At 47.9% G+C, this 26,114-nt stretch overlaps 1 protein-coding gene across 3 annotated transcripts in view; it reads left to right on the top strand.

The window, feature by feature from the left end:
• Window positions 1–269: 269 nt before the first annotated feature.
• Window positions 270–26,114, top strand: part of RAPGEF1 (Rap guanine nucleotide exchange factor 1) — a 247,919-nt gene continuing 222,074 nt past the window's right edge. For all 3 annotated transcript variants that reach the window (XM_033960223.1, XM_033960222.1, XM_033960225.1), the window contains exon 1: window positions 270–605. In XM_033960223.1, coding sequence (XP_033816114.1) covers window positions 581–605 — 25 coding nt within the window. In that variant the 5' untranslated portion in view covers window positions 270–580. The remainder of the gene's footprint in view (window positions 606–26,114) is intronic.

The following is a 26,114-nucleotide window of genomic DNA, read 5'->3' as shown; positions in this document are numbered from 1 at the left end:
TTAAAATGAAATTTATTTAAATAGAAATTTAAATAAATATTATTTACATTTATTTAAATAGAAAAGTTTAAAAAATATTTTCAAAACTCATGAGGAGGTTGGTGTGTAAATCTCTTGGCAATGAGAGGATAGCTGAGCCTTGAATGACACCTCTGAGGTTTTGTTATAAGGCTATGTGAGCATTTATTTATAATAGTAGTATATGAATGGGCTTTAAACTTGGCTGTATAAATTTGGGGGTTTTGTATCCTGAGAAAGGTGGATGTGATGCCCACATAGCAGTGCATACTCACTGTGTAGAGAGGTCTATGTCGGTGTCTCTTAGGGAGCGCATGTCACTATCATAGAGCGGCGTGCGTCCGTTGCGTTTAGAGCACGTCGCTCCCTGTGCGCGTGGAGCTGCGGCGCTCTCGCTGGCGGCCGCGGGGTGGCACTGTGACCCGGGCTGCGGCCAGGCTCCGGGCAGGGCCGCGGCTCCGTCACTCAGCGAGCGAGACCTGGGCGGGCGGCGGCGGGCTGGGCCTCGCGGCGCACGGAATTGCAGAGCGGTGGCTGCTGCAGCCTCCGGCCCGGCCCCGAGATGTCCGGCAAAATCGAGAAAGCAGGTAAGGAGAGGCGAGGCGGAGGGGCAGGAGAAGCCGAGGCTGAGCCAGGCACCAGCGCAGCGCATAGGCCTCAAGACCCCCCCCCCCTTATAATCTAAGAGGCAGCCGATTCTCTCAACTTCCGATAGGCTCCATTAGACAGCCGCCGCCGCCTCCCCCCCGGCTCTGTAATGTCCCAAGAGACGGCCGCCTCTCCCCCCACAGCTTATATGGTACCCTAAGAGACAGCCGCTCCCTATACTTCCGACGGACGGAATTACCGTAAGAAACAACAGTCACCCCCCTCCTACTCTCCGATAGGTTCTATTATACCTTAAAAGACGTCCCTCCCGGCACCGTTATACCCCAGGATAGAGCTCCCCTACACTTTACAGGCCCTAAAAGACAGCTGCCTCTACCCCCACAGGCTCTAATATGCTAAATGACAGCCTCTATAATACCCTGGCCTATAGCCTCCTCCCCCCCCCCCCCCCGATAGGCTCTGTTTAAATACCTTAAAAGATAGACGTCTCTTCCCATCCCAACACAGGTACTATTGTACTCTTAAGAGACAGCCACCCTTATTTCCAAATAGGCTATATTACACTCTAAGTCAGCTCCCCCTCTTCGCTATTCTACCTCAAGACAGCCTCCGCCCCCCCCCCCCCCAATACCCTGGCAGGCTCTATTATACCCTAAGGGACAGCTGCCTCGTCTCCCTCCCCCACGCACTGACATGCTCTATTATAATGTAGAGACAGCTGCATCCTCAGCAGGGTCCTGTGCATGAGACTCGCCTCCTCCCTCCTATCAAACACCATGCACAGAGGACATAGACACCCCCGCTCCCTTCTCCTTATACAGAGAAAGAGGAACACTCTCCCTCTTTATACAGGGGAATGATACGTTTTTCTTCCCTCCCCAGGAATTTTCTTCACTCCCCAGGATCCCCTAAATCCTCAATCCAGTTACATATACAAGGGAATCGAGACCCTCTCCACAGCTTAATCTGGTTCCATGTTCAAAGAAGACAGAAATTCACTCCTCCCAATCCAGTTCCAAGAACAGGGAGACAGACTCAATCTGGCTTCACTATAGAAGAGATGAGAACATAAACTAGCTTAATGTTCAAGGAGACAAGATCACACTCCCCCCTACATTTCTTAATCCAGTTGTATGTACATGAGAGATAGGACCCACTTCTTCATCCCAGTTCCATCTACATTAGAGATAGGAACCTCTCAAGTTTCAAGTTTAATAAAATTTTGATTTGATCGCAAAATCTTACTTCAATGCAATTTACTAAAAATGTTGCAAATTATGGTGACATAAACAAATAACATTTTACTGAGACAATGATTTTCATAACTATATACCAACCAAACACAAGGAAAAAATAAAATGGATTAAATACAGTTATAAAGTAAATATAACAGGGTAGGAATTTGAAACAAAAGGAAGGGTAAAAGATTACCTGCTCGATTTTACTTATAGCTCTTTCTAAACATCTCTATATATAAGGAGACAGGACCTTTCACTCCCTCCCCCACACCTCCATACACAGGGTGAAATGACCCCTGAACCCCCCCTCCCAGCCCCCCTCCCAGCCTCTCCATGCACAGGGAGACAGGTCCCCTACCAGCCTCTTCAGGCCCATGTGCATAGAGCTCCCGGGACTTCTCACTGTTTCTTTACCTGCATTAATGTAGTACTGGAGTAGTGTTGGTCCTGAATTACTGAATAGTCCTCATGTAATCTCTGCATGTTCATTTATGCATTGCAAAAGGTGTTTTATTTATTTAGCCAATGTTTCATTTGCAGTCTGAAATTATTATGGCAACCTGTATGATCAAGAACTAACTGTATATTTATAAATCCAATATTAGAGTTCAAAATGGAATGCTAGGTGCTGACCCCATAACTTGTTGGTTGGCTGCATAAAAGCAGGTTTACAGTTATGTGAAAAAATTTGGACATCCTATGAAATATTCAGTTCTTTCTTAAGAAATGTTTACATATCGATGTCAAATCTTTTTTATTTATCTCTGGAAAAGAAAGTGATGTAATTGCAGGTAAACAACAAAAATTTTCCTTGATTTACTCATGAAACAAAAGATATCCACAAAAATGTATATTCTGAGGAATAAATTAGGACACCCTGCACCCTAATAGCTAGTGTTACCCCCTTTCGCTGAAATAACTGCAGTGAGATGCTTCTTGTAGCCATCTACCAGTTTCTGACATCGGTCTGAGGAAAGTTTGGCCCACTCCTCAATGCAGAATTCTTTCAGCTGTGAGATGTTTGAGGGGTTTCTTGCATGTACAGCCCATTTCAAATCACCCCACAGCATCTTAGTGGGATTAAGATCAGGGCTTTGACTTGGCAACTCCATGGGACTCCATTTCTTAGTTTTCAGTCAGGCCTTGGTGGATTTACTGGTATGTTTTGGGTCATTGTCGTATTTCAGGGTTCAGTTCCGCTTCAGCTTTAATTTTCTTACAGATGGTCTCGCATATTTCTTAAGCATCCTCTGATAACATGGTAGAATTCATGGTGGATTCTATGATAGTGAGCTGGCCAGGTCCTGCTTCAGCAAAGCATCCCCAAACCATGACACTTCCACCTCTATGCTTCACAGTTGGTATGAGGTTCTTTTCCTGGAATGCTGTATTTGGTGTACGCCAAACATGTCCTCTTTTCTAGTGTCCAGATAATTCAATTTTAGACTCATCTGTCCTAGTGTTTGTCTATGTTCTCTCTGACAAACTTCAGTCTGGTCTTGATGTTTCTCTTAGAGAGCAAAGATTTCCTCCTTGCACACCCCTCATGGAAGTTCACCCTAATAGCTAGTGTTACCCCCTTTCGCTGAAATAACTGCAGTGAGATGCTTCTTGTAGCCATCTACCAGTTTCTGACATCGGTCTGAGGAAAGTTTGGCCCACTCCTCAATGCAGAATTCTTTCAGCTGTGAGATGTTTGAGGGGTTTCTTGCATGTACAGCCCATTTCAAATCACCCCACAGCATCTTAGTGGGATTAAGATCAGGGCTTTGACTTGGCAACTCCATGGGACTCCATTTCTTAGTTTTCAGTCAGGCCTTGGTGGATTTACTGGTATGTTTTGGGTCATTGTCGTATTTCAGGGTTCAGTTCCGCTTCAGCTTTAATTTTCTTACAGATGGTCTCGCATATTTCTTAAGCATCCTCTGATAACATGGTAGAATTCATGGTGGATTCTATGATAGTGAGCTGGCCAGGTCCTGCTTCAGCAAAGCATCCCCAAACCATGACACTTCCACCTCCATGCTTCACAGTTGGTATGAGGTTCTTTTCCTGGAATGCTGTATTTGGTGTACGCCAAACATGTCCTCTTTTCTAGTGTCCAGATAATTCAATTTTAGACTCATCTGTCCTAGTGTTTGTCTATGTTCTCTCTGACAAACTTCAGTCTGGTCTTGATGTTTCTCTTAGAGAGCAAAGATTTCCTCCTTGCACACCCCTCATGGAAGTTCAATTTGTGCAGTCTCTTTCTGATTATAGAGGCATGTACTTTCACATCAAGAGTAGCAAGAGTCAGCTGTACGTCCCATGATGACATTTTAGAGATTTTGGAGACTTCTTTTAGCATCTTGTGGTCTACTCTGGTGGTCATCTGTGCTTGGATGGCCAGACCTTGGCATGTTGGCAGTTGTTTGGAAAGTCCTCCACTTGTAAACTATTTTCCGGACCATGGAATGGCTAATTTCAAATTCTTTCGAGATCTTTTTAAATCCCTTACCAGACTTATAAGCTGTTACAATCTTCTTTCTGAAGGTCTCAGACAGTTCTTTTGGTCTCACTATGGTGTTCATTCTCACTGCAGCAGTCATGAGCACACCAAACTAAATGTCTGAGGTTTAAGTAGGTCAAACCTCCTTCAAAATGCTGAGACCATGTTCTAATCATGTGCACCTGATGTGATACACCTGTGTGTGGTTTGAGCCACTTTAAGTGAGAGGATATGTGGGAATGTCCTAATTTATTTCTCAGTTAGAATATACATTTTTGTGGATATCTTTTGTTTCATGAGTAAATCAAGGAAATTTTTTGTTGTAATTACATCACTTTCTTTTCCAGAGATAAATAAAAAAAAGATTTGACATTGATATGTGAACATTTCTTAAGAAAGAACTGAATATTTCATGGGGTGTCCTAATTTTTTCACATGACTGTATTTATTTACAACTCCTTTTACTAAGCTGCGGTAGAGGTTTCTACTGCGGCCCAGAGTGCTAAATGCTCAGACGCTCATAGAATTCCTATGAGGGTCAGAGCAGCATCAGAGCATTTAGCACTCTGGGCCACAGTAGAAAAGCCACGCGGCAAAAGCCCCAAAGCCCTTTAAATCTCTGTGGGCTTCGGGGCAGTTACCGCAGTGGCAGCCGCTAGTGCAGCTTTGTAAAATGAGGGGTAAGTGAATGTTGATCTTCTAGTTGCGTCTTGAAGGATTTTACTTTAATAACATTTACTTTGATCAAATTATATATGTGTTTGGAGAGAGGGGAGCTACTTAAAAAGTTGCGATGTGAAAAGATCTAATTTGTAATGTGTTGCGGGCTTCTTGTAGCTCTTAATTTTGCCCACAGTTAGGAATGCTTTTGTGGTGCAACAGCTGTTTCTAAACCAAGAGTCCTTTGGAAAAAGTCTTTTACTAATGATAAACTTTAATAATGAAATGTTACATTGCCTTTTCTGCCACTGTTTTGTGGTGTATCTGTTATAATCTAAATAAAATAAAAATTATTGAAATGAATAAACTCAGCAACTAAACCTAATGCCACTCTTATTCTAATTTAATATTGTATCTCTTTAAATTGTACTGTAAGTCGCCTTGAACCTTATTTATTTATTTAATTCATTTTCTATCCCATTCTCCCCAACAAGCTCAGAACAGTTTAGAGGTTAACATACATAACATATAAATATATAGTTAACGGGTTTCAATTTGCCATAGTTAGAGTACAAGTTTTTTCAATACAAGTTTTTATCCTAACTTGACACATACTGAGGATCTAGTAGCAATATACATTTATATGTAATCCATCGGTTGTGGGCAGGGGAGTTAGGTGAAGAGTTATGTTTTTATTGCTTTCCAAAAGTTCAGAAGTCCTGCAAGGGATCTGATCTGTGGGGGCAGTTGATTCCAGTGGCTTGGTATGAAGTGGGAGTAGGAACGCCATTTGGCGGTTTGCAGTCAAAGGGTACGACCAGGGGGCATTTTAAGGCATATTTCATTATGGGAGCGGAGGGACCTATTGGACATGTACTGAGGAAGCTTGGACATCACGTAGTCCGGTACCATGTCGTGCAAAGATTTGAATGCTAGAATCAGGCCCTTGAAGACACAATGCTTGCCTATGGGCAGCCATCAAGCTGACGATAAAGCCTGGGAGACAGGGTAATGGGCATGGAGGTTTTTTGGAAGTCTGATTATCGTGTTTTGTACACACCGAAGACTTTGTACATTCTTCACCATAAGTCCGATGAATAGCGCATTGCAGTAGTCCATGCATGAGAGGACAAGGGCATAGATTAATTGGGTGAAGTCAGACTCAGAAAAATAGTTCCTTATTTTTTGGAGTTGTCGCAGGTAGTAGAATGAGGATGATTCCACCTGAGAGATGGATGGAAACGATAGGTTGGAGACATATGCAAAGTGATGCACATTAGGAGGAGTAACCTGAATCACAGTTACTGGATGCTAGGGCCCACCTTGGGGATTAGCACCCAAGAAAAGGATCTGGGTATCATCGTAGACCAGGGGTGTCCAATGTCGGTCCTCGAGGGACGCAGTCCAGTCGGATTTTCAGGATTTCCCCAATGAATATACATGAGGTCTATTTGCATGCACTGCTTTCATTGTATGCTAATAGATCTCATGCATATTCATTGGGGAAATCCTGAAAACCCGACTGGATTGCGGCCCTCGAGGACCGACATTGGACACCCCTGTCGTAGACAATACAATGAAACCTTCCACCTAATATGAGACGGTGGACAAAAAAGCAAACAGAATGCTAGGAATTATTAAAAAAGGGATGGTTAACAAGACTAAGAGTGTTATAATACTCCTATATCGCTCCATGGTGCGACCTGGAGTATTGCATTCAATTCTGGTCTCCTTATCTCAAGAAAGATATAGGGGCGCTAGAAAAGGTTCAAAGGAGAACGACCAAGATGATAAAGGGGATGGTACTCCTCTCGTATGAGGAAAGACTAAAACGGTTAAAGCTCTTCAGCTTGAAAAAGAGTCAGCTGAGGGGAGATATGATTGAGTAGAGTAGAATGGATACAAGTGGATTGATTTTTCACTTCGTCAAAAATTACAAAGACTGGTTTTGATTGTTGATTCATTGTGTAGGTGGGGTTGAATGTGATCAAATGATGATTGGACCAGGGTACCGGGTTTGGTAATGCTGTCAGGAATTTCTGTGTTGAGCGGTGTATCTTTCTGAATAAAGGAGTGGGTTGGTGAGGGGACCATTTGCTGGAAGCCTAAGTCCGAGAGTGAAGTGATGAAGTCTGCCGGGGATCCGGTCTTGTTTGAGTAGCTTTAAAGTTTCCAAGTATGATGACCCAGTTGTATGTGATGACCAGTTTGCTAAGGATTAATAGCAGGTCATCTAGGATGGTCATTGGAGAGTGTGGTGCTCTGTATATCAAAGTGAAGGTTAGATCTCTGTTGTGACCCACCAAGAAGTTTAGGCTTTCTAGTGCGTCTAATGTGATGGCTTCTATCAGTCTTGGGTTGAGACTGGACTTAATGATAGCGACTACATCGCCACCTCTAATCTTGGTATGTAAACAAGCTAGCGCTTCGTACCCCAGTGGGCAAAGTGTGACTCTTAAATCTCAGATTAGAGTCTGATGCTTAAAGCACCCTATCTATGGCCACTAAGGAAACTGGTTGTGTTTTAGAGACCCATATGATTATCACAGTGGGAAAGGTGAAAACTTGAGGGTTAGTACAGTAAAGTGTGCTAGGTTTTGTGCACTATTTTGTGTGCACTCTATGTAGAAACAAGTTTTGCACATAAGCTAATTGGGCGCAGAGCCTCAGGGAGATATTAGTATACAGCACATTTAAATCTATGCTAATGAAGCTATTCTGAATAGATGCACTCAGTCTCTTGTCTTTTGTGCACTTCTCTGCAATGCCAGGGCTTTAAAGCTCTGAGTAAGAGTGAAAGGCTACCTCATTCTTGAGTAGTTTAGTGAGGATTTTATGCCTGTTTCTTCCCTTTCTATGAGCCTAGGAACACACAACTTTTTTCTGGCATCTGTGAAGAGTCTAGGTAAAAAGAAAGATAAAAAAAGAAAGAACTAAAGGGGAAGTGTGCTGGACAGTTGACAAATGAATATTGGCATTTGGATTGCAAGCAGCACTATGCTGGAATGTTATTCTGTGCATAAATACAGTAAAACCTTGGTTGGCAAGTATAATTCGTTCCAGAAGCATGCTTGTAATCCAAAGCACTCGTATATCAAAGTGAATTTCCCCATAGGAAATAATGGAAACTTAGACGATTCATTCCACAACCAAAAGCTTTAATACAAAATACTATACGTACTCGTATTACAAGACCTTGCTCATTTAGAACAGTCACTACACTCCTGCAGCGTCAGAGAGAGATGAACCATCGACTCAGTTGTGATGAACTGATGCGTGTATACTGTATGTACTTGTATTGCAAGACCTTGCTTGTATATCAAGTTAAAATTTAATAAAATGTTTTGCTTGTCTTGCAAAACACTTGCAAACCAAGTTACTTGCAATCCAAGGTTTTACTGTACTGGTATTTTTGCAAAGAGCAGTATTCCATCAAATGCATGCACATGCAGCCTGACTACTGCCAATATATTATTTTTGTTTGTGTGTAATACATACTATGGCTGACCTGTGTATACATGTGTCCAGTGTGCTCTCCCATGCCAGTGCACATTTTTGTGTTAGGCCTATTTGCATTCAGTTTGCAACTTTGGGAACAAAAGTTTTGTATTCAGAAAATATACTGAGTTTAAAGCATGGCTTTAACAAAGGTAACGGCATCAGTCTCTGAGCTACAGAAGGACATTTAAAACATTGGGTAGGCAAGTCTGGCACCCAGTGCTCTGTGTGGCTTTGTGAAAGACTTGGGTTTTATTCTGAGGTTAATATTTTCCATATCCAGGATCAACTGGACTTGCAGGACAGGAAGTCGTAATTGCCGTTGAATAATAGGTTCAGTTCTCAAGAGCCTCAAACAATAGGTATTCAGGACAGCCCTAATGAGGTAGATGTGCATGCATATATTTTGCATTGTATGCAGGCCTATCTTGTGAATATTCATTAAGGAGACCTTGAAAACCTAACCTGTTTTCAGTGCGTGAGGACTGAACTTGTGTACCCCTGCCTAACCAAGAGCCTGGACTCCGAAGTATCAGGCTTCAAAAGAAGGCACACTTTGTGGGCCCCCCCCCCCCCAGTATGAGCTGTCTCTGAAACAGTTGAGGTTGATGGGAGAGCTTAGAAAAATGGGCGGAACACCCCTCCACTGGTAATAATTAATCCTAGCACTAGTTCTAGTTGAGCAGGAGGAAATTGCTAGGCCAACAATACCAAAAAATCTCCAGTTTGCATTCAAAATTAAAAGTATAAATATATAACAAATAAAATATATTTAAGCTTTGTAGGAAATTAGGAATTAGCCCTTAAAGGAATAACTGACAGAAACTTACAACTTGCCCTTTTGAAGAAGTTGAATATTAAACACTCAGGCTCCGATACACAAAAGCTTTAAGGAGTCTTACTGTCACTGAAAGTTCCTTCCTGATGCACAAAAGTGTTTTCTGTAGCTGCTAACGATCCTTATAGCAGCCACCAAGAACTATGCAAATGCATCGCAAGGAGCTCTCTGGTACTATTTAACTTATTTATAAATGATCTGGAAATTGGAATTACAAGTGAGGTGATTAAATTTGCAGATGACAGTAAACTGTTCAAAGTTGTTAAAACGTATGTGGGCTGTGAAAAACTGCAGGTAGACCTTAGGAAATTGAAAGACTGGACGTCCAAGTGGCAGATGAAATTTAATATGGACTAATGCAAAGTGATGTTCATTGGGAAGAATAACCAAAATCATAGTTACCAGATGCTATGGTCCACCTTGGGGGTTAGCGCCCAAGAAAAAGATCTGGGTATCCTTGTAGACAATAGGCTGATATTTTTCGTCCAAAGTGTGGCAGCAACCAAAAAAACAAACAAGATGCTAGAAATTGTTAGAAAAGGGATGGTAAACAAGACTAAGGGATCTTTTTACTAAAGCACGCTAGTCGTTTTAGCGCACCTTAGTAAAAGATGAGGTAAGAATGTTATAATACCTATGTATTGCTTCATGGTATGACCTCACCTTGAGTATTGTGTTCAATTCTGGACGTTTTATCTCAAAAAAGATATAGTGGAACTAGAAAAGGTTCAAAGAAGAGCGAACAAGATGATAAATATTGTTTCACTCAGAGAATAGTTAAGGGAAAGGGATAGTGACTTATATACCACCTTTTTGTAATTTTATAACCACACTCAAAACAGTTTATGTACAGGTACTTCAAGCATTTTACCTGTCTGTCCTGGTGGACTCACAATCTATCACAATCAAATGCTGGGTTGTATCCGGAGAAGTTTTGTTAGTCGGAAGCCCGACGTCCTAATGCCTTTGTACAGAACCATGGTGAGGCCTCATCTGGAGTACTGCGTACAATTCTGGAGGCCACATTACCGCAAAGATGTGCTGAGAATCGAGTCGGTACAGCGAATGGCCACCAAGATGGTCTCAGGGCTCAAAGATCTATCATACGAAGAAAGGCTGAATGAATTGCGGCTATACTCTCGAGGAACGTAGAGAGAGAGGGGACATGATTGAGACGTTTAAGTATGTCGCTGGTCGCATCATGGTAGAAGATAATGTTTTCCTTCTTAGGGGACCCTCAGCCACAAGAGGACACCCGCTGAAAATAAAGGGCGGGAAGTTTCATGGCGACACCAGGAAGTACTTCTTCACTGAAAGAGTGGTGGACAGCTGGAATAGGCTCCCAGTACAGGTGGTTGAGGCCAGCAGCGTGCAAGTTTTTAAGATCATTTGGGATGCTCATGTCGGATCTCTTCGAGGGAAAGGGTCATCAGAGAGCAATTAACTAGGGGGGTGGGTCAATGGAGTGGGCAGACTCGATGGGCCTTGGCCCTTTTCTGCCGTCACTTTCTATGTTTCTATGTTACCTGGGGCAGTGGAGGATTTAAATGATTGGCTCAGAGTCACAAGGAGCAGCATGGGGTTTGAACCCATAACCTCAGGGTGATAATACTGTAGCTCTAACCATTGTGCCACACTCCCCCCCCCTTAAGATCTGGAATGCGTTGCCAGAGAATGAGGTATAGAACGGTTAACATAGGCGGTTTAAAAAAAGGTTTGGACAAGTTCCTGGAGGAAACGTCTGCTATTGAGACAGACATAGAGGAAGCCACTGCTTGCCCTGGATTGGTAGTATGGAATGTTGCTACTGGTTGGGTTCTTGCCAGGTACTGGTGACCTGGAATGGTCACCATGAAAACTGGATACTGGGCTAGATGGACCACTGGTCTGATCCAATATGGCTCTTCTTATGTTCTTATGGGATGCACTGGAAAGGGCCTAAGGCACTGATTGACTCAGGGACTTGGGCCCCTCCCAGCCTGGGATGCACTGGGAATGAGCCTTAGAAGCCTGAGCCAATCGGAGCCTTAGGCCCCTCCCATTACATCCCAGGATGAACTGGACAGGGCCTTCATTTTGAAGAGGCAAGTCCAGAGGCAGGAGGGAGTGGGCATCCCCCCCTTCTCTTCTTCCACTGAAGGTCGATGAGGTTGTTGGAGTTGTCTGACCAGTATAGCTAGGAGAGGAGAGGAGGAGGCTGGCCTAGCCACCACCAGGCTTTGGAGCAGAAGGAAGGTAAGGGGTCTATTGTTGGAGGGCTCAAGGGGAAATCAGTAGGAGGGAAGAATTGGGGGATGGCAGGGAGAAGTGGCAGAAGAATTTTGGTTTTTTTTTTAACACTAGGGATGGGGTGAGGAGCTGTGCCTATGGATTGCTCTTCTGAGCAAACGCCAAACACAGTTCCTCTCCTTTTTATTGGGGCTGCTCCGCACAAATCGTGTGCATATAATTTGCATGCTATTCATGCAGAGCATCTCCTGGAAAACAAAAATTGCTCCACCATGGTATCGGAGCTTTGTGAAAACTACCTTCAGTGTTCACAACAGGCATTGTTCTGTGAAGCAGCCATCTCCAGGAGTCTGCCAATGAAAACAGATGCTGTAAAAATAAAACTTTATACAGGAAAACAGAACAAATCTTCAGCAAGAAAATCCTGTCTAAAAGCTGTCTTATCCAAGTCAAGTGTCCCTCTTTCTAATCTTAGCTCTCTCAAATTTTAATTCCTGGAAAGCTCTCTGATTTTGGGGCCTTGCTATCTCATTTCAGGTTGATTCAACTGTTTTGCAGCCAAAAAGGAGAACAAGACAAATAGATGGGGGTTGTTATTATTATTTTTTTTTAATGTAAAGTTGATTATGCATCTAACTGCAAAGCTCCAAGGGTGCAACATTATTCAGCATAAAAAGTGTTGTGTGTACTATCTTAACTCCCCTCCTTTCCATGATCCTTTTTACATCACTTCTTTTTCTGCAACAGGATGGTGTTCCTCAGCTACCTTGACTGCACTGCTCCTTGTGACCCTGGGCAAGTCACTTAATCTCCATTGTCCCAGGTACATTAGATAGAGTGGGAGCCCAACGGGACAGTTAGGAAAAAATGCTTGAGTACCTGAATAATTTGTAATCCGCATAGACTGTAGGATATGCATAATATAAATTATATAAAAGAAGAGAAGGCCTATTCGTAAAGTCACATTTTTTTTACTTATTTTTCTAAACTGAAGATAATTTTCTTCTTGACACAATTCCTCCGAGTTTAGGAGCAATATAACTAAAAACTCTCTGCCTAGTAATTTTGATCATCTGAGACCCTGCAGTATTTAGTAATCCCTGCTCTAAGGTGTGGTGGTCTCTCCCTGGTGTATAAAGGCTCAACAGTGCACAAATATATTGAGGTCTTTCTTTATGCAATACCATAAAAACTAAGTGAAGAGGCTTAAATTGAATTTGCTGCATCCATTGGCAGCGGGTGCAGATTTTGCAAGGAGCAGTCACTTAGTTGTGGGCCCTTTTGCCAGTTAAGAACCTGTTGGTTGTATTCTATGCCAGCTGGAATTTACTCAGTGCCCACACTATTTCAGAAATGTACGCATCCAGCAATAACTCTGAGTTCAACAGATTCCCTAAACTGTGGACTTCTGCACAGAACTGCAAGATCATGTCTTTCTCAAGTTGGAAATAGTTACTCTGCTGAATGAGGCTAACTCCATAGTATATCAGTCCTTTCTGGATCAAACATCAATTTGTTAATTGCTGACCAGCAAGCTGTGGTTGCAGAGCATATATTTTGCTGGTTGATAGCCAAAGCTGTTTATTATCTGAATGTATATGGTATCCAGTGAGATGAATGTTGAATAAAAAGACAATTATGACCTCCGAGATACTCTTCATTCCCCTTCCCTGGGCCTGGACATCTGCGGTAAAGGTTGGTGAATAGAGAGAGTTGCTTTTCAAAACTAGAGTAAAGCCTGTATTGGAAATGAATAGGTGGTTGGGTGGGTGTTTAATGAGAGGTTATCCCAGGACAAGCAGGCATGATATTCTCACATGTGGGTGACGTCATCTACGGAGCCCCGGCGCGGACAGCTTTTCAAGCAAACTTGATTGAAGTTTCAAGTTTGCACACTGCACCACGCATGTGCGTGCCTTCTCGCCCACTAGAGGGCGCATCCCACCTCGTGGTCCTCAGTTCAAATTTTTCCGCGGAGCAAGAAAGCCCTGTGGATCTGAGCTCCAGTGTTTTTGCCTTCTAGCTGCCGCGTTTAGTTTGTTTTCCCTTCGAATTAGTTCGCGGTGCTGTTTTTCCTTTCGGTTCTTTTCAAAAAAAAAAAAAAGTCTTTCGTTTTTCATCGGACTCCGGGGGCTCCCGGAATCCGTGGCCGCGGGACGTCGGTTCGTTCCCGGCCTTCTTCTTTTTCTTCGTGGATGTCCCGTCCTGTTACGGGATTCAAAAAGTGCAGCCGGTGTGAAAGGTTGCTTTCCATCACCGACCCTCACCGGTGGTGCATTGTCTGTCTTGGGCCCGAACATCCAACAGACTCGTGTGATCGCTGTGCTACCTTCCAAAACAGGGCCCTCCGTCGCCGTAAGGCAAGAATGGCCGAATTGTTCGCCGTCGACGCACCTAAGGCCTCGACGTCGGCCTCGGCTTCGGCCCCGGCCTTGACCTCGGCCTTGGCGTCCTCGGGGGCCTCGGCCTCGCCTCGGCCCTCTTCCTCGAAGGCGTCGTCAGTGAAGCAAGCTTCGGGTAAGTCCTCTGTTCCATCCCCTTCAGCAAAGAAGCCATCCTCGAGTCAGGCCAAGGCGGGTGGGTCGACCCCGGCCCCGCATCGGACCTCGACTCCGCACACCCCGAGGGAATACTCGAGACCGAGGTCGCCCTCCAGGGAGTGTGCCCCGGACTCGGAACTCCCCACCTTCGTGGGGATTCCGGCCTTCCAGGATCTCCTCCGAGCTCTGATCTCATCGGAGCTGTCGGGAGCCCTGGAAGTGTTGCAGCGTGCTGCGGTTCCGGCGGCCTCGACCTCGGCCGGGGCGCCTTCGGTCTCGGAGGCCCCGGCCTCGGCTCCCTCGGGAGCCCTGACCTCGGCGACCTCGGTCTCGGGTACGGTGGCCCCGTTCGCCTCGGTCTCGGCCCCGCCCCGGACCTCGACCTCGGGGGAACCCCCTGAGCGGAGTGTAAGGCCCAAGGAAAAGTCGCGCAGAGTGCGCCGTCTTTCCTCCTCTTCCTCCGGGTCTTCCAGACACGCCTCGCCCTCGACGCGACCTCGGACGGGGCGTCGATCGAGGAAGTCTAAGCGACCCCGAGGCTCGCCTCGGCGCGACCGCTCCTCGTCGTTCGGGGGCGAGGCGCTGCAGGTGTCGGAGTTGCGCCTCGACAACCCGAGGCTCCTCCGCTCACCTCATGGGAAGTCTTCCCGGGCCGCCTCGCCGAGGAAACGGGAGAGTGTCCCACGAACCCCTGGGTCCTCACCCAAGGGCTCTGCGAGGAGGATAACTTCCCCTTCCCCCTCGAGGGCCCTCGAGAGGGGATCCTGGGATTCGGGATCGGTTAGGGATCCTCATTATTCCCATGAGGCCTCCCCCCTCTCCTCGGTGGGGCGGTCGAGAACCCCGTCTCCCCAGGCTAGGCCGTCCTCATTTTCATCCTTCGTTCAGGACATGGCCCAAGCCCTGGGGATTGACCTGATGGTAGGCTCTCGGTATTCCAAAGAATTTTTGGAGGAACAGGACCTCCCCACTCTTCCTAGGGAGGTGCCTAGACTCCCTCTCAACAGTGTCCTTCTGCAAACCTGGCTGAATAACCTGTCAAACCCTCTTACAGTCACGTCTGTGCCTTCAAAAATGGAATCGAAGTATAGGACGATTCCCCCTAAAGGGTTCGATAAGGCGCAGCTCTCACACCAGTCTCTTCTGGTGGAGTCTGCTCTTAAAAAATCACAGCCCTCACGGGTTTCTGCGGCGGTTCCACCAGGCAGGGAGGGGCGGACCCTGGACAAGTTTGGCCGTCGCCTCTATTCAAATTCCCTGATGGCCACCAGGGTTCTAAATTACGCCTTCACCTTTTCCTCCTATTTGCGTGGTATGGTGAAGGACCTTCCTCAATATCGAAACTCGTTACCGGACTCCCAAAGAGCAGGATTCGATAAGTTTATGTCCAACCTGTCTCAATTGCGGTTGTACCTATTCCACGCAGTGTACGACGCCTTTGAGCTGGTTTCGAGGGTGTCGGCCCTCGCGGTGGCCATGCGCCGCTTGGCCTGGCTTCGCACCCTCGACATGGACCCAAACCTGCAGGAACGCCTGGCAGACTTGCCTTGTGTGGGGTCCGAGTTATTCGACGAGTCATTGGATGCGGCGACCAAACGCTTGTCGGAACAGGAGCGCTCTCTAGCATCCCTGGTCCGCCCCAAACCTAGACCCCCGCCGCAGAAACCCTTTCGGCCTCCGCCGCGCCGATACCCTCAGAAGTCGACCCCGGCTTTCTCGAGACCGCCTCCGAGACGTCCGTCTCAGCGAGGCAGAGGGGGACAAACCCAAGCCCAGGCGCAGGGCCCTTCTAAGCCCGCGCCTTCCTTTTGACGGGCTGAGCGGACGGGGCGGGTTCCCCTCCGCACTTTCACAGGAACCCCTTCCTATCGGTGGCCGTCTTCGGTCCTTCCGGGAGGCATGGACCGGGATTACCTCAGACGCTTGGGTGCTCCGGATCGTCTCCGAGGGCTACTCGCTCAACTTTGTGTCCTCGCCGCCGGACAGTCCTCCAAGTTTAGTCCCCTGCAACCGTTCGCAGCTACCGACCCTTATAACCGAAGCCAAAGCCCTCTTGAAGCTTCGGGCGGTCGAGCCGGTCCCCAAGGACCAGTGGGGTACGGGGTTTTACTCCCGCTACTTTTTGGTCCTAAAAAAGACCGGGGACCTGCGCCCCATACTGGACCTCAGGAAGCTCAACAAATTCCTGGCCCGGGAGAAGTTTCGAATGCTATCTCTCCCGGTTTTGTACCCCCTCTTGGGGGAAGGGGACTGGATGTGCTCCCTCGACCTGAAGGAAGCATACACCCATGTTCCGGTGCACCCCGCCTGTCGAAGATTCTTACGATTCCAGGTGGGGGACCTCCACCTCCAGTACAGGGTACTGCCCTTCGGCCTGGCTGCGTCCCCACGAGTATTCACGAAGTGCATGGTGGTGGTTGCAGCAGCCCTCAGGTCACGTGGACTCCATGTGTTCCCTTACCTGGACGATTGGCTCATCAAAGCCCCGACCAGGGAGGGGGTTATCTCAGCGACCCGACAGTCGATTGCCTTCCTGCAAACTCTCGGGTTCGAGATAAACTTTCCAAAGTCTCAGTTGAGGCCGTCGCAGTCTCTTCAATTCATAGGTGCGGTGCTGGACACGGTGCGCCTACGCTCCTACCTGCCGACCCAGCGGTTGGAAACCTTGGTACGGATGAGCCGCCAGGTCTCCCAACTATCGAGGGTGTCGGCCAAGCGCATGATGATGCTGCTGGGCCATATGGCCTCGACGGTACATGTCACGCCGTTTGCGAGGCTACATCTGAGGATCCCTCAGTGGACCCTCGCGTCCCAGTGGCGTCAGGAGTGCGACCCGGTGTCTCGCCTCATTTCGGTAACTCCGCCCTTGCGGAAATCGCTGCGTTGGTGGACAGACTCTTCAAATCTGTCCATGGGGCTATTGTTTCGCACTCCGCCTTTTCGCAAGGTCCTGACCACGGACTCCTCGGAGTACGCGTGGGGAGCCCATCTCGACGGTCTTCGCACGCAGGGCCTGTGGTCGGCAGAAGACCGTCAGTGTCATATCAACGTGCTAGAGCTGCGGGCCATCTTCCTAGCACTTCGAGCCTTCGTTCACATATTGCAGGACCAGGTGGTCCTCGTCCGCACGGACAATCAGGTGGCAATGTATTATGTGAACAAGCAGGGAGGAACGGGGTCATGGCCCCTCTGCTCCGAAGCTCTTCGCCTCTGGGAGTGGGCGGCCTCCCGGAACATCTTCCTCCGGGCGGTCTACATCCAAGGAGAACGGAATTGCCTGGCGGACAAACTGAGTCGACTTCTGCAACCGCACGAGTGGACTCTACACTCAGCAGTTCTACGCGAGGTTTTCGCTCACTGGGGAACGCCACAGGTGGATCTGTTTGCCTCTCCGGAGACACACAAACTACCACTATATTGTTCTCGGATGTACTCGCAGGACCGTCTGGAAGCGGATGCCTTCCTACTCGACTGGGAAGGGAGGTTCCTGTATGCATTCCCTCCGTTCCCTCTGATCATGCGAACGTTGGTACACCTAAAATCGTCCACGGCCACGATGATTCTCATAGCACCTCGGTGGCCGCGTCAGCACTGGTTCTCCCTGCTGCTCCAGCTCAGTGCCAGAGAGCCTCTTCCCCTGCCTGTCTCTCCTTCTCTGCTGTCTCAGAGTCAAGGATCCATGTTACATCCCAATCTGCAGTCATTGCACCTGACAGCCTGGTTTCTTGTTCCCTGACTCCTCCGGACCTGTCTCAATCGGTGAAGGAGGTGTTGGAAGCCTCCCGCAAGATCTCGACGAGGCTTTGCTATGCGCAGAAATGGACCAGGTTTTCCACCTGGTGCTCGTCTTTTCACCTGGATCCGGTATCAGTTCCGGTATCCTCGGTTTTAGAATATTTATTTCATTTGTCGCGCTCTGGCTTGAAAACCACTTCGGTGCGGGTTCATCTCAGTGCGATTTCTGCTTTCCACCAACCTCTGGAAGGACGCCCTCTGTCACTCCATCCCTTGGTGACACGCTTCATGAAAGGGTTACTCAGGGTTTGTCCCCCTCTTAAGCCTCCGTCTGTCGTGTGGAATTTGAATGTGGTTCTGGCTCAACTGATGAAACCCCCGTTTGAGCCACTCAACAAGTCCCTCTTGAAATTTCTGACTTGGAAGGCGGTGTTTCTAATTGCCCTCACCTCCGCCAGGCGGATTGGGGAGTTGCAAGCCTTGGTTGCGGACCCTCCTTTCACTGTCTTTCATCACGACAAGGTGGTTCTCCGCACCCATCCTAAGTTTTTACCTAAAGTTGTTTCTGACTTCCACCTCAATCAGTCCATTGTCCTTCCTGTGTTCTTCCCGAAGCCCCACTCCCATCCTGGCGAGACGGCGCTTCACACGCTTGACTGTAAGAGGGCGTTGGCATATTATCTTCAACGCACCAGGTCTCATCGGAAGCTTCCTCAATTGTTTTTGTCCTTCGATCCCAATCGATTAGGGCATCCAGTTTCCAAGCGCACTCTGTCTAACTGGTTGGCCGCTTGCATTTCCTTTTGCTACGCTCAGGCTGGCCTTCCTCCCCCGGGTCGAGTCACGGGGCACAAGGTCCGAGCGATGGCAGCTTCGATAGCTTTCCTCCGATCCACTCCGATGGAGGACATATGTAAGGCTGCCACTTGGTCTTCGGTTCATACATTCACCTCTCATTACTGTCTGGACACTTTATCCAGGAGTGACGGCCGGTTTGGCCAGTCAGTTTTGCAAAATCTGTTTTCCTAAATTGCCATCCTCCCACCTGCCCTTTTTTGGTTAGCTTGGAGGTCACCCACATGTGAGAATATCATGCCTGCTTGTCCTGGGATAAAGCACAGTTACTTACCGTAACAGGTGTTATCCAGGGACAGCAGGCATATATTCTCACAACCCGCCCGCCTCCCCGGGGATGGCTTCCTTGCTAGTTATGGAACTGAGGACCACGAGGTGGGATGCGCCCTCTAGTGGGCGAGAAGGCACGCACATGCGTGGTGCAGTGTGCAAACTTGAAACTTCAATCAAGTTTGCTTGAAAAGCTGTCCGCGCCGGGGCTCCGTAGATGACGTCACCCACATGTGAGAATATATGCCTGCTGTCCCTGGATAACACCTGTTACGGTAAGTAACTGTGCTTTTTGGGCCCATCAAGCTCAAAACTGTGGAAAGCATTAACTGCCTCTTTTCTCTTTACATGAGCCTGATTGCCCCTTTCCTGACAAGCAGAATTACTCAGGTGATGAGATGACGGATTCATGTAGGAAAAATCAGGGAAAGTATACTGAGCAGGCAGGCGAGGGCAGAAGCTACAGGGCTCGCTGCCGATTCCAGCGGCAGCGAGCAGGAGAGGAGAAAGGCGAGGGGGCGCGGTGAGCCAGAGGCGGGCGAGAGCTAGCTCTGCCCACTCACATCGCGTCAGCGACTTCAGCGACTTCAGCCGGGCTCCCCCTTAAAAGGCAGGGAGCCGCGGCCAGGAGAGGAGGCAGGCAGGCGAGGGCAGAAGCTACAGGGCTCGCTGCCGATTCCAGCGGCAGCGAGCAGGAGAGGAGAAAGGCGAGGGGGCGCGGTGAGCCAGAGGCGGGCGAGAGCTAGCTCCGCCCACTCACATCGCGTCAGCGACTTCAGCGACTTCAGCCGGGCTCCCCCTTAAAAGGCAGGGAGCCGCGGCCAGGAGAGGAGGCAGGCAGGCGAGGGCAGAAGCTACAGGGCTCGCTGCCGATTCCAGCGGCAGCGAGCAGGAGAGGAGAAAGGCGAGGGGGCGCGGTGAGCCAGAGGCGGGCGAGAGCTAGCTCCGCCCACTCACATCGCGTCAGCGACTTCAGCGACTTCAGCCGGGCTCCCCCTTAAAAGGCAGGGAGCCAACGGCGTGCAGCCGTTCGGCGCGCGGCGAAGGCGAGCGGCAAAGGCGCTCGCCTTAGCGGGAGCGCCTTTGCGGAGGAGCCTTAAGAAGGAGCCAGGAGCACAGGCAGCCCAGTAGAGAAATTCCTGAGGTACATTTTCTCTAATTTATTCGCGATTCATTCTCATTTTCTTTCTCTCTCTTCTCTTACAGAACACAGGAAAGAAAACAGAGAAATGGAGGCTGCAGGAATCCAGCAGGGCTACCCAGTATACTGCATCGAATGTCATATGTATGACTACCTCCCCTTTGGGAGGCGGGCATACATATGCAATCGATGCCAGGAACTGGATAGCCTGAGGAGGGAGGTCGGAAGGCTGCAGGTTAGAGTCCAGGAGCTGGAGGGACTCTGCTCAATAGAGGAACAGTGTGGGGAAACGGAGGAGACTACCAGAGAGAGCCACATCTCAGAACAAGTCAGAGAGCTCGAGAAGTACATAGAGGAGGCCTGGCAGATGGCAGAGGCACAGGACCACCAGCGTATCAGACGGGAACCGGCAGCTGGAGGTCAGGAACCAACAAACACCATGGGAGTGGGACCTAGCGTAGGGTCTGAAAATGCAGATGATGGTACCCAACAGGACCTGGCGGAAGGACCAGCGGAGATCCAGCAGAGCCCGGAGGACACGGACCTGAGACCAGAGAGACATCTGAGGAAGGGGAAATCTGCTGTTGTAGTAGGAGACTCAATCCTGCGAGAAGTGGACAGTCACATTGCCGGAGGAAGGGAGGACCGACTAGTGACATGTCTCCCGGGGGCAAGAACAACGGACGTCATCAGCAGAATTGATAGAATCCTGGAGGGAGCCGAGACAGAGGAGACGGCAGTTGTAATCCACATTGGAACCAACGACGTCAGCAGGAAAAATTTCAACCGGACTACACTGACTGAGCAGTTCAGGATCCTGGGGCGGAAACTGAAGCTGAGATCAAATAGGATAGCCTTCTCGGAGATCCTACCAGTACCGAGAGCAGACGCAAGAAGACAGAGCGAACTACAAGTAATGAACGGATGGCTGAGGAGATGGTGCGAGGAGGAGGGATTCCACTTTGTTCGAAACTGGACGACCTTCTTGGGGAAGAACAAGCTCTACAGGAGAGATGGACTGCACCTGAGCACAGCTGGGACGAGGCAGCTGGCAAGAAACATCCAAAACGCCATAGACCTAGCTTTAAACTGAAGAGAAGGGGAAAGCCGGAAGTCGATCTGGCCTCGACACACCGGACATTGGTATCAAAAAATGATACCGAACAAGGACATTGCAAAAGAGAGCTTGGGACCGAGTGGGATCTTTTGGACAAAGGGACTGAGAGAAAATTCTTGGGCAAAGGGACTATGAGAGGCTTCTTGGATAAAGGGACTGAGGGGACACTTTTGGGCAAAGGGACCGAGTGGGAACTCTTGGACAAAGGGGCTGAGAGGGACTTTTTGTACAAAGGGACTGAGGAGACACTTTTGGACAAAGGGACCGAGTGGGAACTCTTGGACAAAGGGGCTGAGAGGGACTTTTTGGACAAAGGGACTGGGAGGGAACTTTTAAACAAAAGGGTTGAGTGGAAATCTTCAGAAAAAAGGCCCACAGATGCAATGCAGGGGCCCAGTGCACAAACGAGCCTAACAGGCATGGTTGAAAGAGAACAATGGGAGCAAGAGGACCATCCAAAAAAGGAGATACTGGATGGGGGCAAAACGGACACGCCACGGGAGGTGGATGACCGAGTAAAGGCAAGCCAGGTGGGAGCGCCGAGCCATGGAAAGAAAACAGCAGGGCGGACGACAAATCAGGACCTATATTGCCTCTACACAAATGCGAGGAGCCTCAGGGCCAAAATGGGAGAGCTGGAAATTATAGCCAGTCAAAAAGCCCTGGACATAATTGGAATCACAGAAACGTGGTGGGCTGATGATAATAAATGGGATGTGGTCATACCAGGGTACAAACTTTACAGGAGAGACAGGACACACAAGAAGGGTGGAGGAATAGCGCTATACATAAAAGACTCCATACCCTCAACCAAAATGGAAACAGCAGTAAGGTCGGAAGGCTTGGAATCAATATGGGTTAAGCTACCAGGAGGATCTGGAGCAGACATCAAATTGGGTCTATACTATCGTCCGCCTGGCCAATCGGAAGAAATCGACCGGGACCTGGAGACGGAACTGCGGCAGGTATGCAAGAATGGAAGTGTGGTGGTGATGGGAGACTTCAACTACCCTGGGATAGACTGGAGTATCGGGCACTCAAGTTGCGAGAGAGAGACCAAATTCCTGGAAGCCACGAGGGACTGCTTCCTGGAACAGCTGGTCATGGAACCTACACGAGGAGAAGCTACTCTTGATCTAATCTTCAGTGGACTGGAGGGACCTGCAAAGGAAGTAGCGGTATTAGACCCACTGGGAAACAGCGATCACAACATGATCCAGTGCAGACTAGAACTGGGATCATCCAGGGTGAAAAGAACCACAACAACAGCGCTCAACTTCAGAAAAGGGAATTATGATGCAATGAGGAAAATGGTGGGGAAGAAACTCAACGGCAGCACAAGGAAGGTAGAGTCCGTAGAAAGCGCCTGGACCCTGCTCAAGCGTACGGTGCACGAAGCACAGAACCTGTACGTCCCCAGGTTCAGAAAAGAGTGCAAGAAAAATCGAATAAAGAACCCAGCATGGATAACGGCAGCTGTAAAAAAGGCGATCAGTAACAAGAAAGCATCGTTCAAAAAATGGAAACAGGATCAAACGCAGGCCAACCAAAAGGAACACAAGGAAAGCCAGAAGGAGTGCCACCGAGTGGTTAGGAGAGCAAAGAGGGAATATGAAGAGAGACTAGCGGGAGAGGCAAAAAATTTCAAATCATTCTTCAGGTACGTAAAGGGGAAGCAACCAGCGAGGGAGGAAGTGGGGCCCTTGGATGATGGGGATAGAAAGGGAGTAGTGAGGGAGGAAAAAGAAATAGCTGACAAGTTAAATGACTTCTTTACGTCGGTCTTCACGAGGGAGGACACATCCAACATTCCGGAACCAGAGGAAATAGAAAATGGAGATCAAGATAACAAGCTGGTCAAATTAGAGGTGAGCCAGGAGGATGTCCTCAGGCAGATAGACAAGCTAAAGAGCGACAAGTCGCCAGGTCCGGATAGCATTCACCCAAGGGTGCTCAAGGAATTAAGGAATGAAATAGCAGAGACACTCCAGCAAATATGCAACCTATCCCTAAAAACTGGAGAGATCCCGGAGGACTGGAAAATAGCTAATGTCACGCCCATCTTCAAGAAGGGTTCGAGGGGCGACCCGGGAAACTATAGGCCGGTAAGCCTCACATCGGTCCCGGGAAAGATGATGGAGGCACTGATTAAGGACAGCATCTGTGACCATATCGAAAAAAATGGACAGCTAAGGTCGAGCCAGCATGGGTTCTGCAAGGGTAGGTCGTGCCTCACAAACCTGTTGTACTTCTTTGAGGGGGTAAACAACCAGGTGGACAAAGGAGAACCCATAGACATAATTTACCTAGACTTCCAGAAAGCCTTCGATAAGGTACCACATGAGCGGTTGCTCAGGAAGCTATGGAACCATGGGGTACACGGGGAGGTCCACCGATGGATCAAAAACTGGCTGGCAGACAGGAAGCAGAGGGTTGGTGTAAAGGGCCATTACTCGGACTGGCAAGGGGTCACGAGCGGGGTTCCTCAAGGATCGGTGCTGGGACCGCTCCTGTTTAACATATTCATTGACGACCTGGAGGCGGGAACAAAATGCGAGGTCATCAAATTTGCAGATGACACCAAACTATTCAGCAAGGTTGAAACCACGGTTGACTGCGAAAATCTCCAAAGGGATCTTACGACATTGGAAGAATGGGCGAAAAAGTGGCAAATGAGCTTCAATGTAGGGAAATGCAAGGTCATGCATATAGGGAGAAGGAACCCGATGTTCACTTACAAAATGGGGGGATCAATGCTAGGGGTCAGTAATCTGGAAAGAGACTTGGGAGTGATGGTAGACACGACATTGAAGGCGTCGGCACAATGCGCCACAGCCTCCAGGAAAGCAAACCAAATGTTAGGTATCATTAAGAAGGGTATCTCGACCAGAACGAAGGAAGTCATCCTGCCACTGTACCGGGCTATGGTGCGCCCGCATCTGGAATACTGTGTACAGTACTGGTCACCATACCTCAAAAAGGACATGGCAATGCTTGAGGGAGTCCAGAGAAGAGCAACTAAACTGATTAAGGGTATGGAAAACCTTACATACACTGACAGACTGAAGAAGCTGGGGCTGTTCTCCCTGGAAAAGCGGAGACTCAGAGGAGATATGATAGAGACCTTCAAGATCCTGAGGGGCATCGAAAAGGTTGACAAAGACAGATTTTTCAATTTGAAAGAAACCACAAGAACAAGGGGTCACTCGATGAAATTGAAGGGGGACAGGTTTAAAACAAACGCAAGGAAGTACTTTTTCACACAGAGGGTGGTGGACACATGGAACACCCTTCCGGAGGCCGTGATAAGGAATAGCACAGTACAGGGTTTCAAGGATGACCTGGATAGGTTCCTGGAAGACAAAGGGATTGAGGGGTACAGATAAGAGCAGTGGAAGGTTTAGAGATAACTGTAGAGGTAGGCAATAAAATTAGTCAGGGACCGCTGACCAGGCAATATGCCTGATGGGCCGCCGCGTGAGCGGACCGCTGGGCTGGATGGACCTCTGGTCTGCCCCGGCGGAGGCGACTACTTATGTACTTATATGTACTTATCCTCAGGCAGTGATTGGAGCACAGTTCACTGGCAAGAAGCCCAAAACCTCTGCCTACATTTCTGTCTCCACATAAGAATCATTCCTACATGAATAAAGCTTATTATAGTCCAAATCCATTAGCGAGCTGCATGGCACAAGGATATACTTACTGGCATGCACAACCAACATCTGTCCAAATGGGAAAAAATAGGAATGTTCCCATAGAGAAAATCTTTCTTCTGCATACTTCCCTTACAGCTGTCAAAGAGTGTAGTCACACACATAGCACAGAATATTTAATGCTGTTCCTGTCCAAAATTAGGGCACTGGCTACTGGAACCTGCTCTGTCCATGATGGCATAACATGCCCTGTACTTTGAGTAGTCATGCCATAATAAGGAGGGGATCTGCCTTCAGATAGCTTATTTCTGCAAACACCCTCTTAATGTATATTTTCTGTAAACCGCTTAGAACCTAACGGATGTAGCGGTATATAAGAAATAAATTACATTACATTACATTACCCTGATATCTTTCTACATTTTGGTCTACAATGGGTCTGCTGTCAATGCACATGAAGTAACTAGGCCACTTGCCTATTCTTATGTCAGAATGAACAGTAGGGAGGGTATCCTACAGATATTGGCTTCAATTTTTGAAAACAGGATGTAAGGCTCGGTGGACTGTTGGTCTGCTGCAAATTGGCAAGTCTAATGTTCTTGCACATGAGCGTGTCATAGGCCCAAAGAGTCTTTGCTCCATCTCTAAAATCTTACCAGTGAGACCAAGCTAACTAGCAATTGTGCTCAGGCAGCACAAATATGTGGATTCAGGTCAGGGCACTTTTGAAAGCTAGGGATCAACTGGCTCAGCTGAAAAATCATCATCTTCCATTTGGCTAAAGTACACAAAGAGCTTCCAAATGAGTAGGACTCCATCTTTTAATTAGCTTACAAAAAGAGATCAGCACATGTGAGCATCTGCTAATTCTTAAGTAATTCTTGTAGATTCCCTTCTAATATATCCAATCTCTTTTGCCACCCCCAGTGGGGAGCACAGCAGGTAACTATTGGCATAGAGTAAAAATCTAAAAGCATAAAACTATGGTAACAATTTTAAGAATTTATTTATTTATATACCACTTAAAGCCTAAGTGGTTTGCATTCAGTTACTCAAGCATTTTTCCCTGTCTGTCCCAGTGGGTTCACACTCTAATGTACCTGGGACAATGGAGGATTAAGGGTTAGATTCACTAAGCAAACCGATCGTGTACTGATTGGTTTGCGACCCGATTTCCCTCCAACCCGATTCACTAACCTGTGTACCGATCTGATCCGTGCAT

Source organism: Geotrypetes seraphini, chromosome 10 (assembly GCF_902459505.1).
Source record: "Geotrypetes seraphini chromosome 10, aGeoSer1.1, whole genome shotgun sequence".
In the NCBI taxonomy this organism is placed as follows: Eukaryota; Metazoa; Chordata; class Amphibia; order Gymnophiona; family Dermophiidae; genus Geotrypetes; species Geotrypetes seraphini.
Note: the sequence above shows the minus strand (reverse complement) of the source record. Positions and strands in the feature narration are given on the sequence as shown.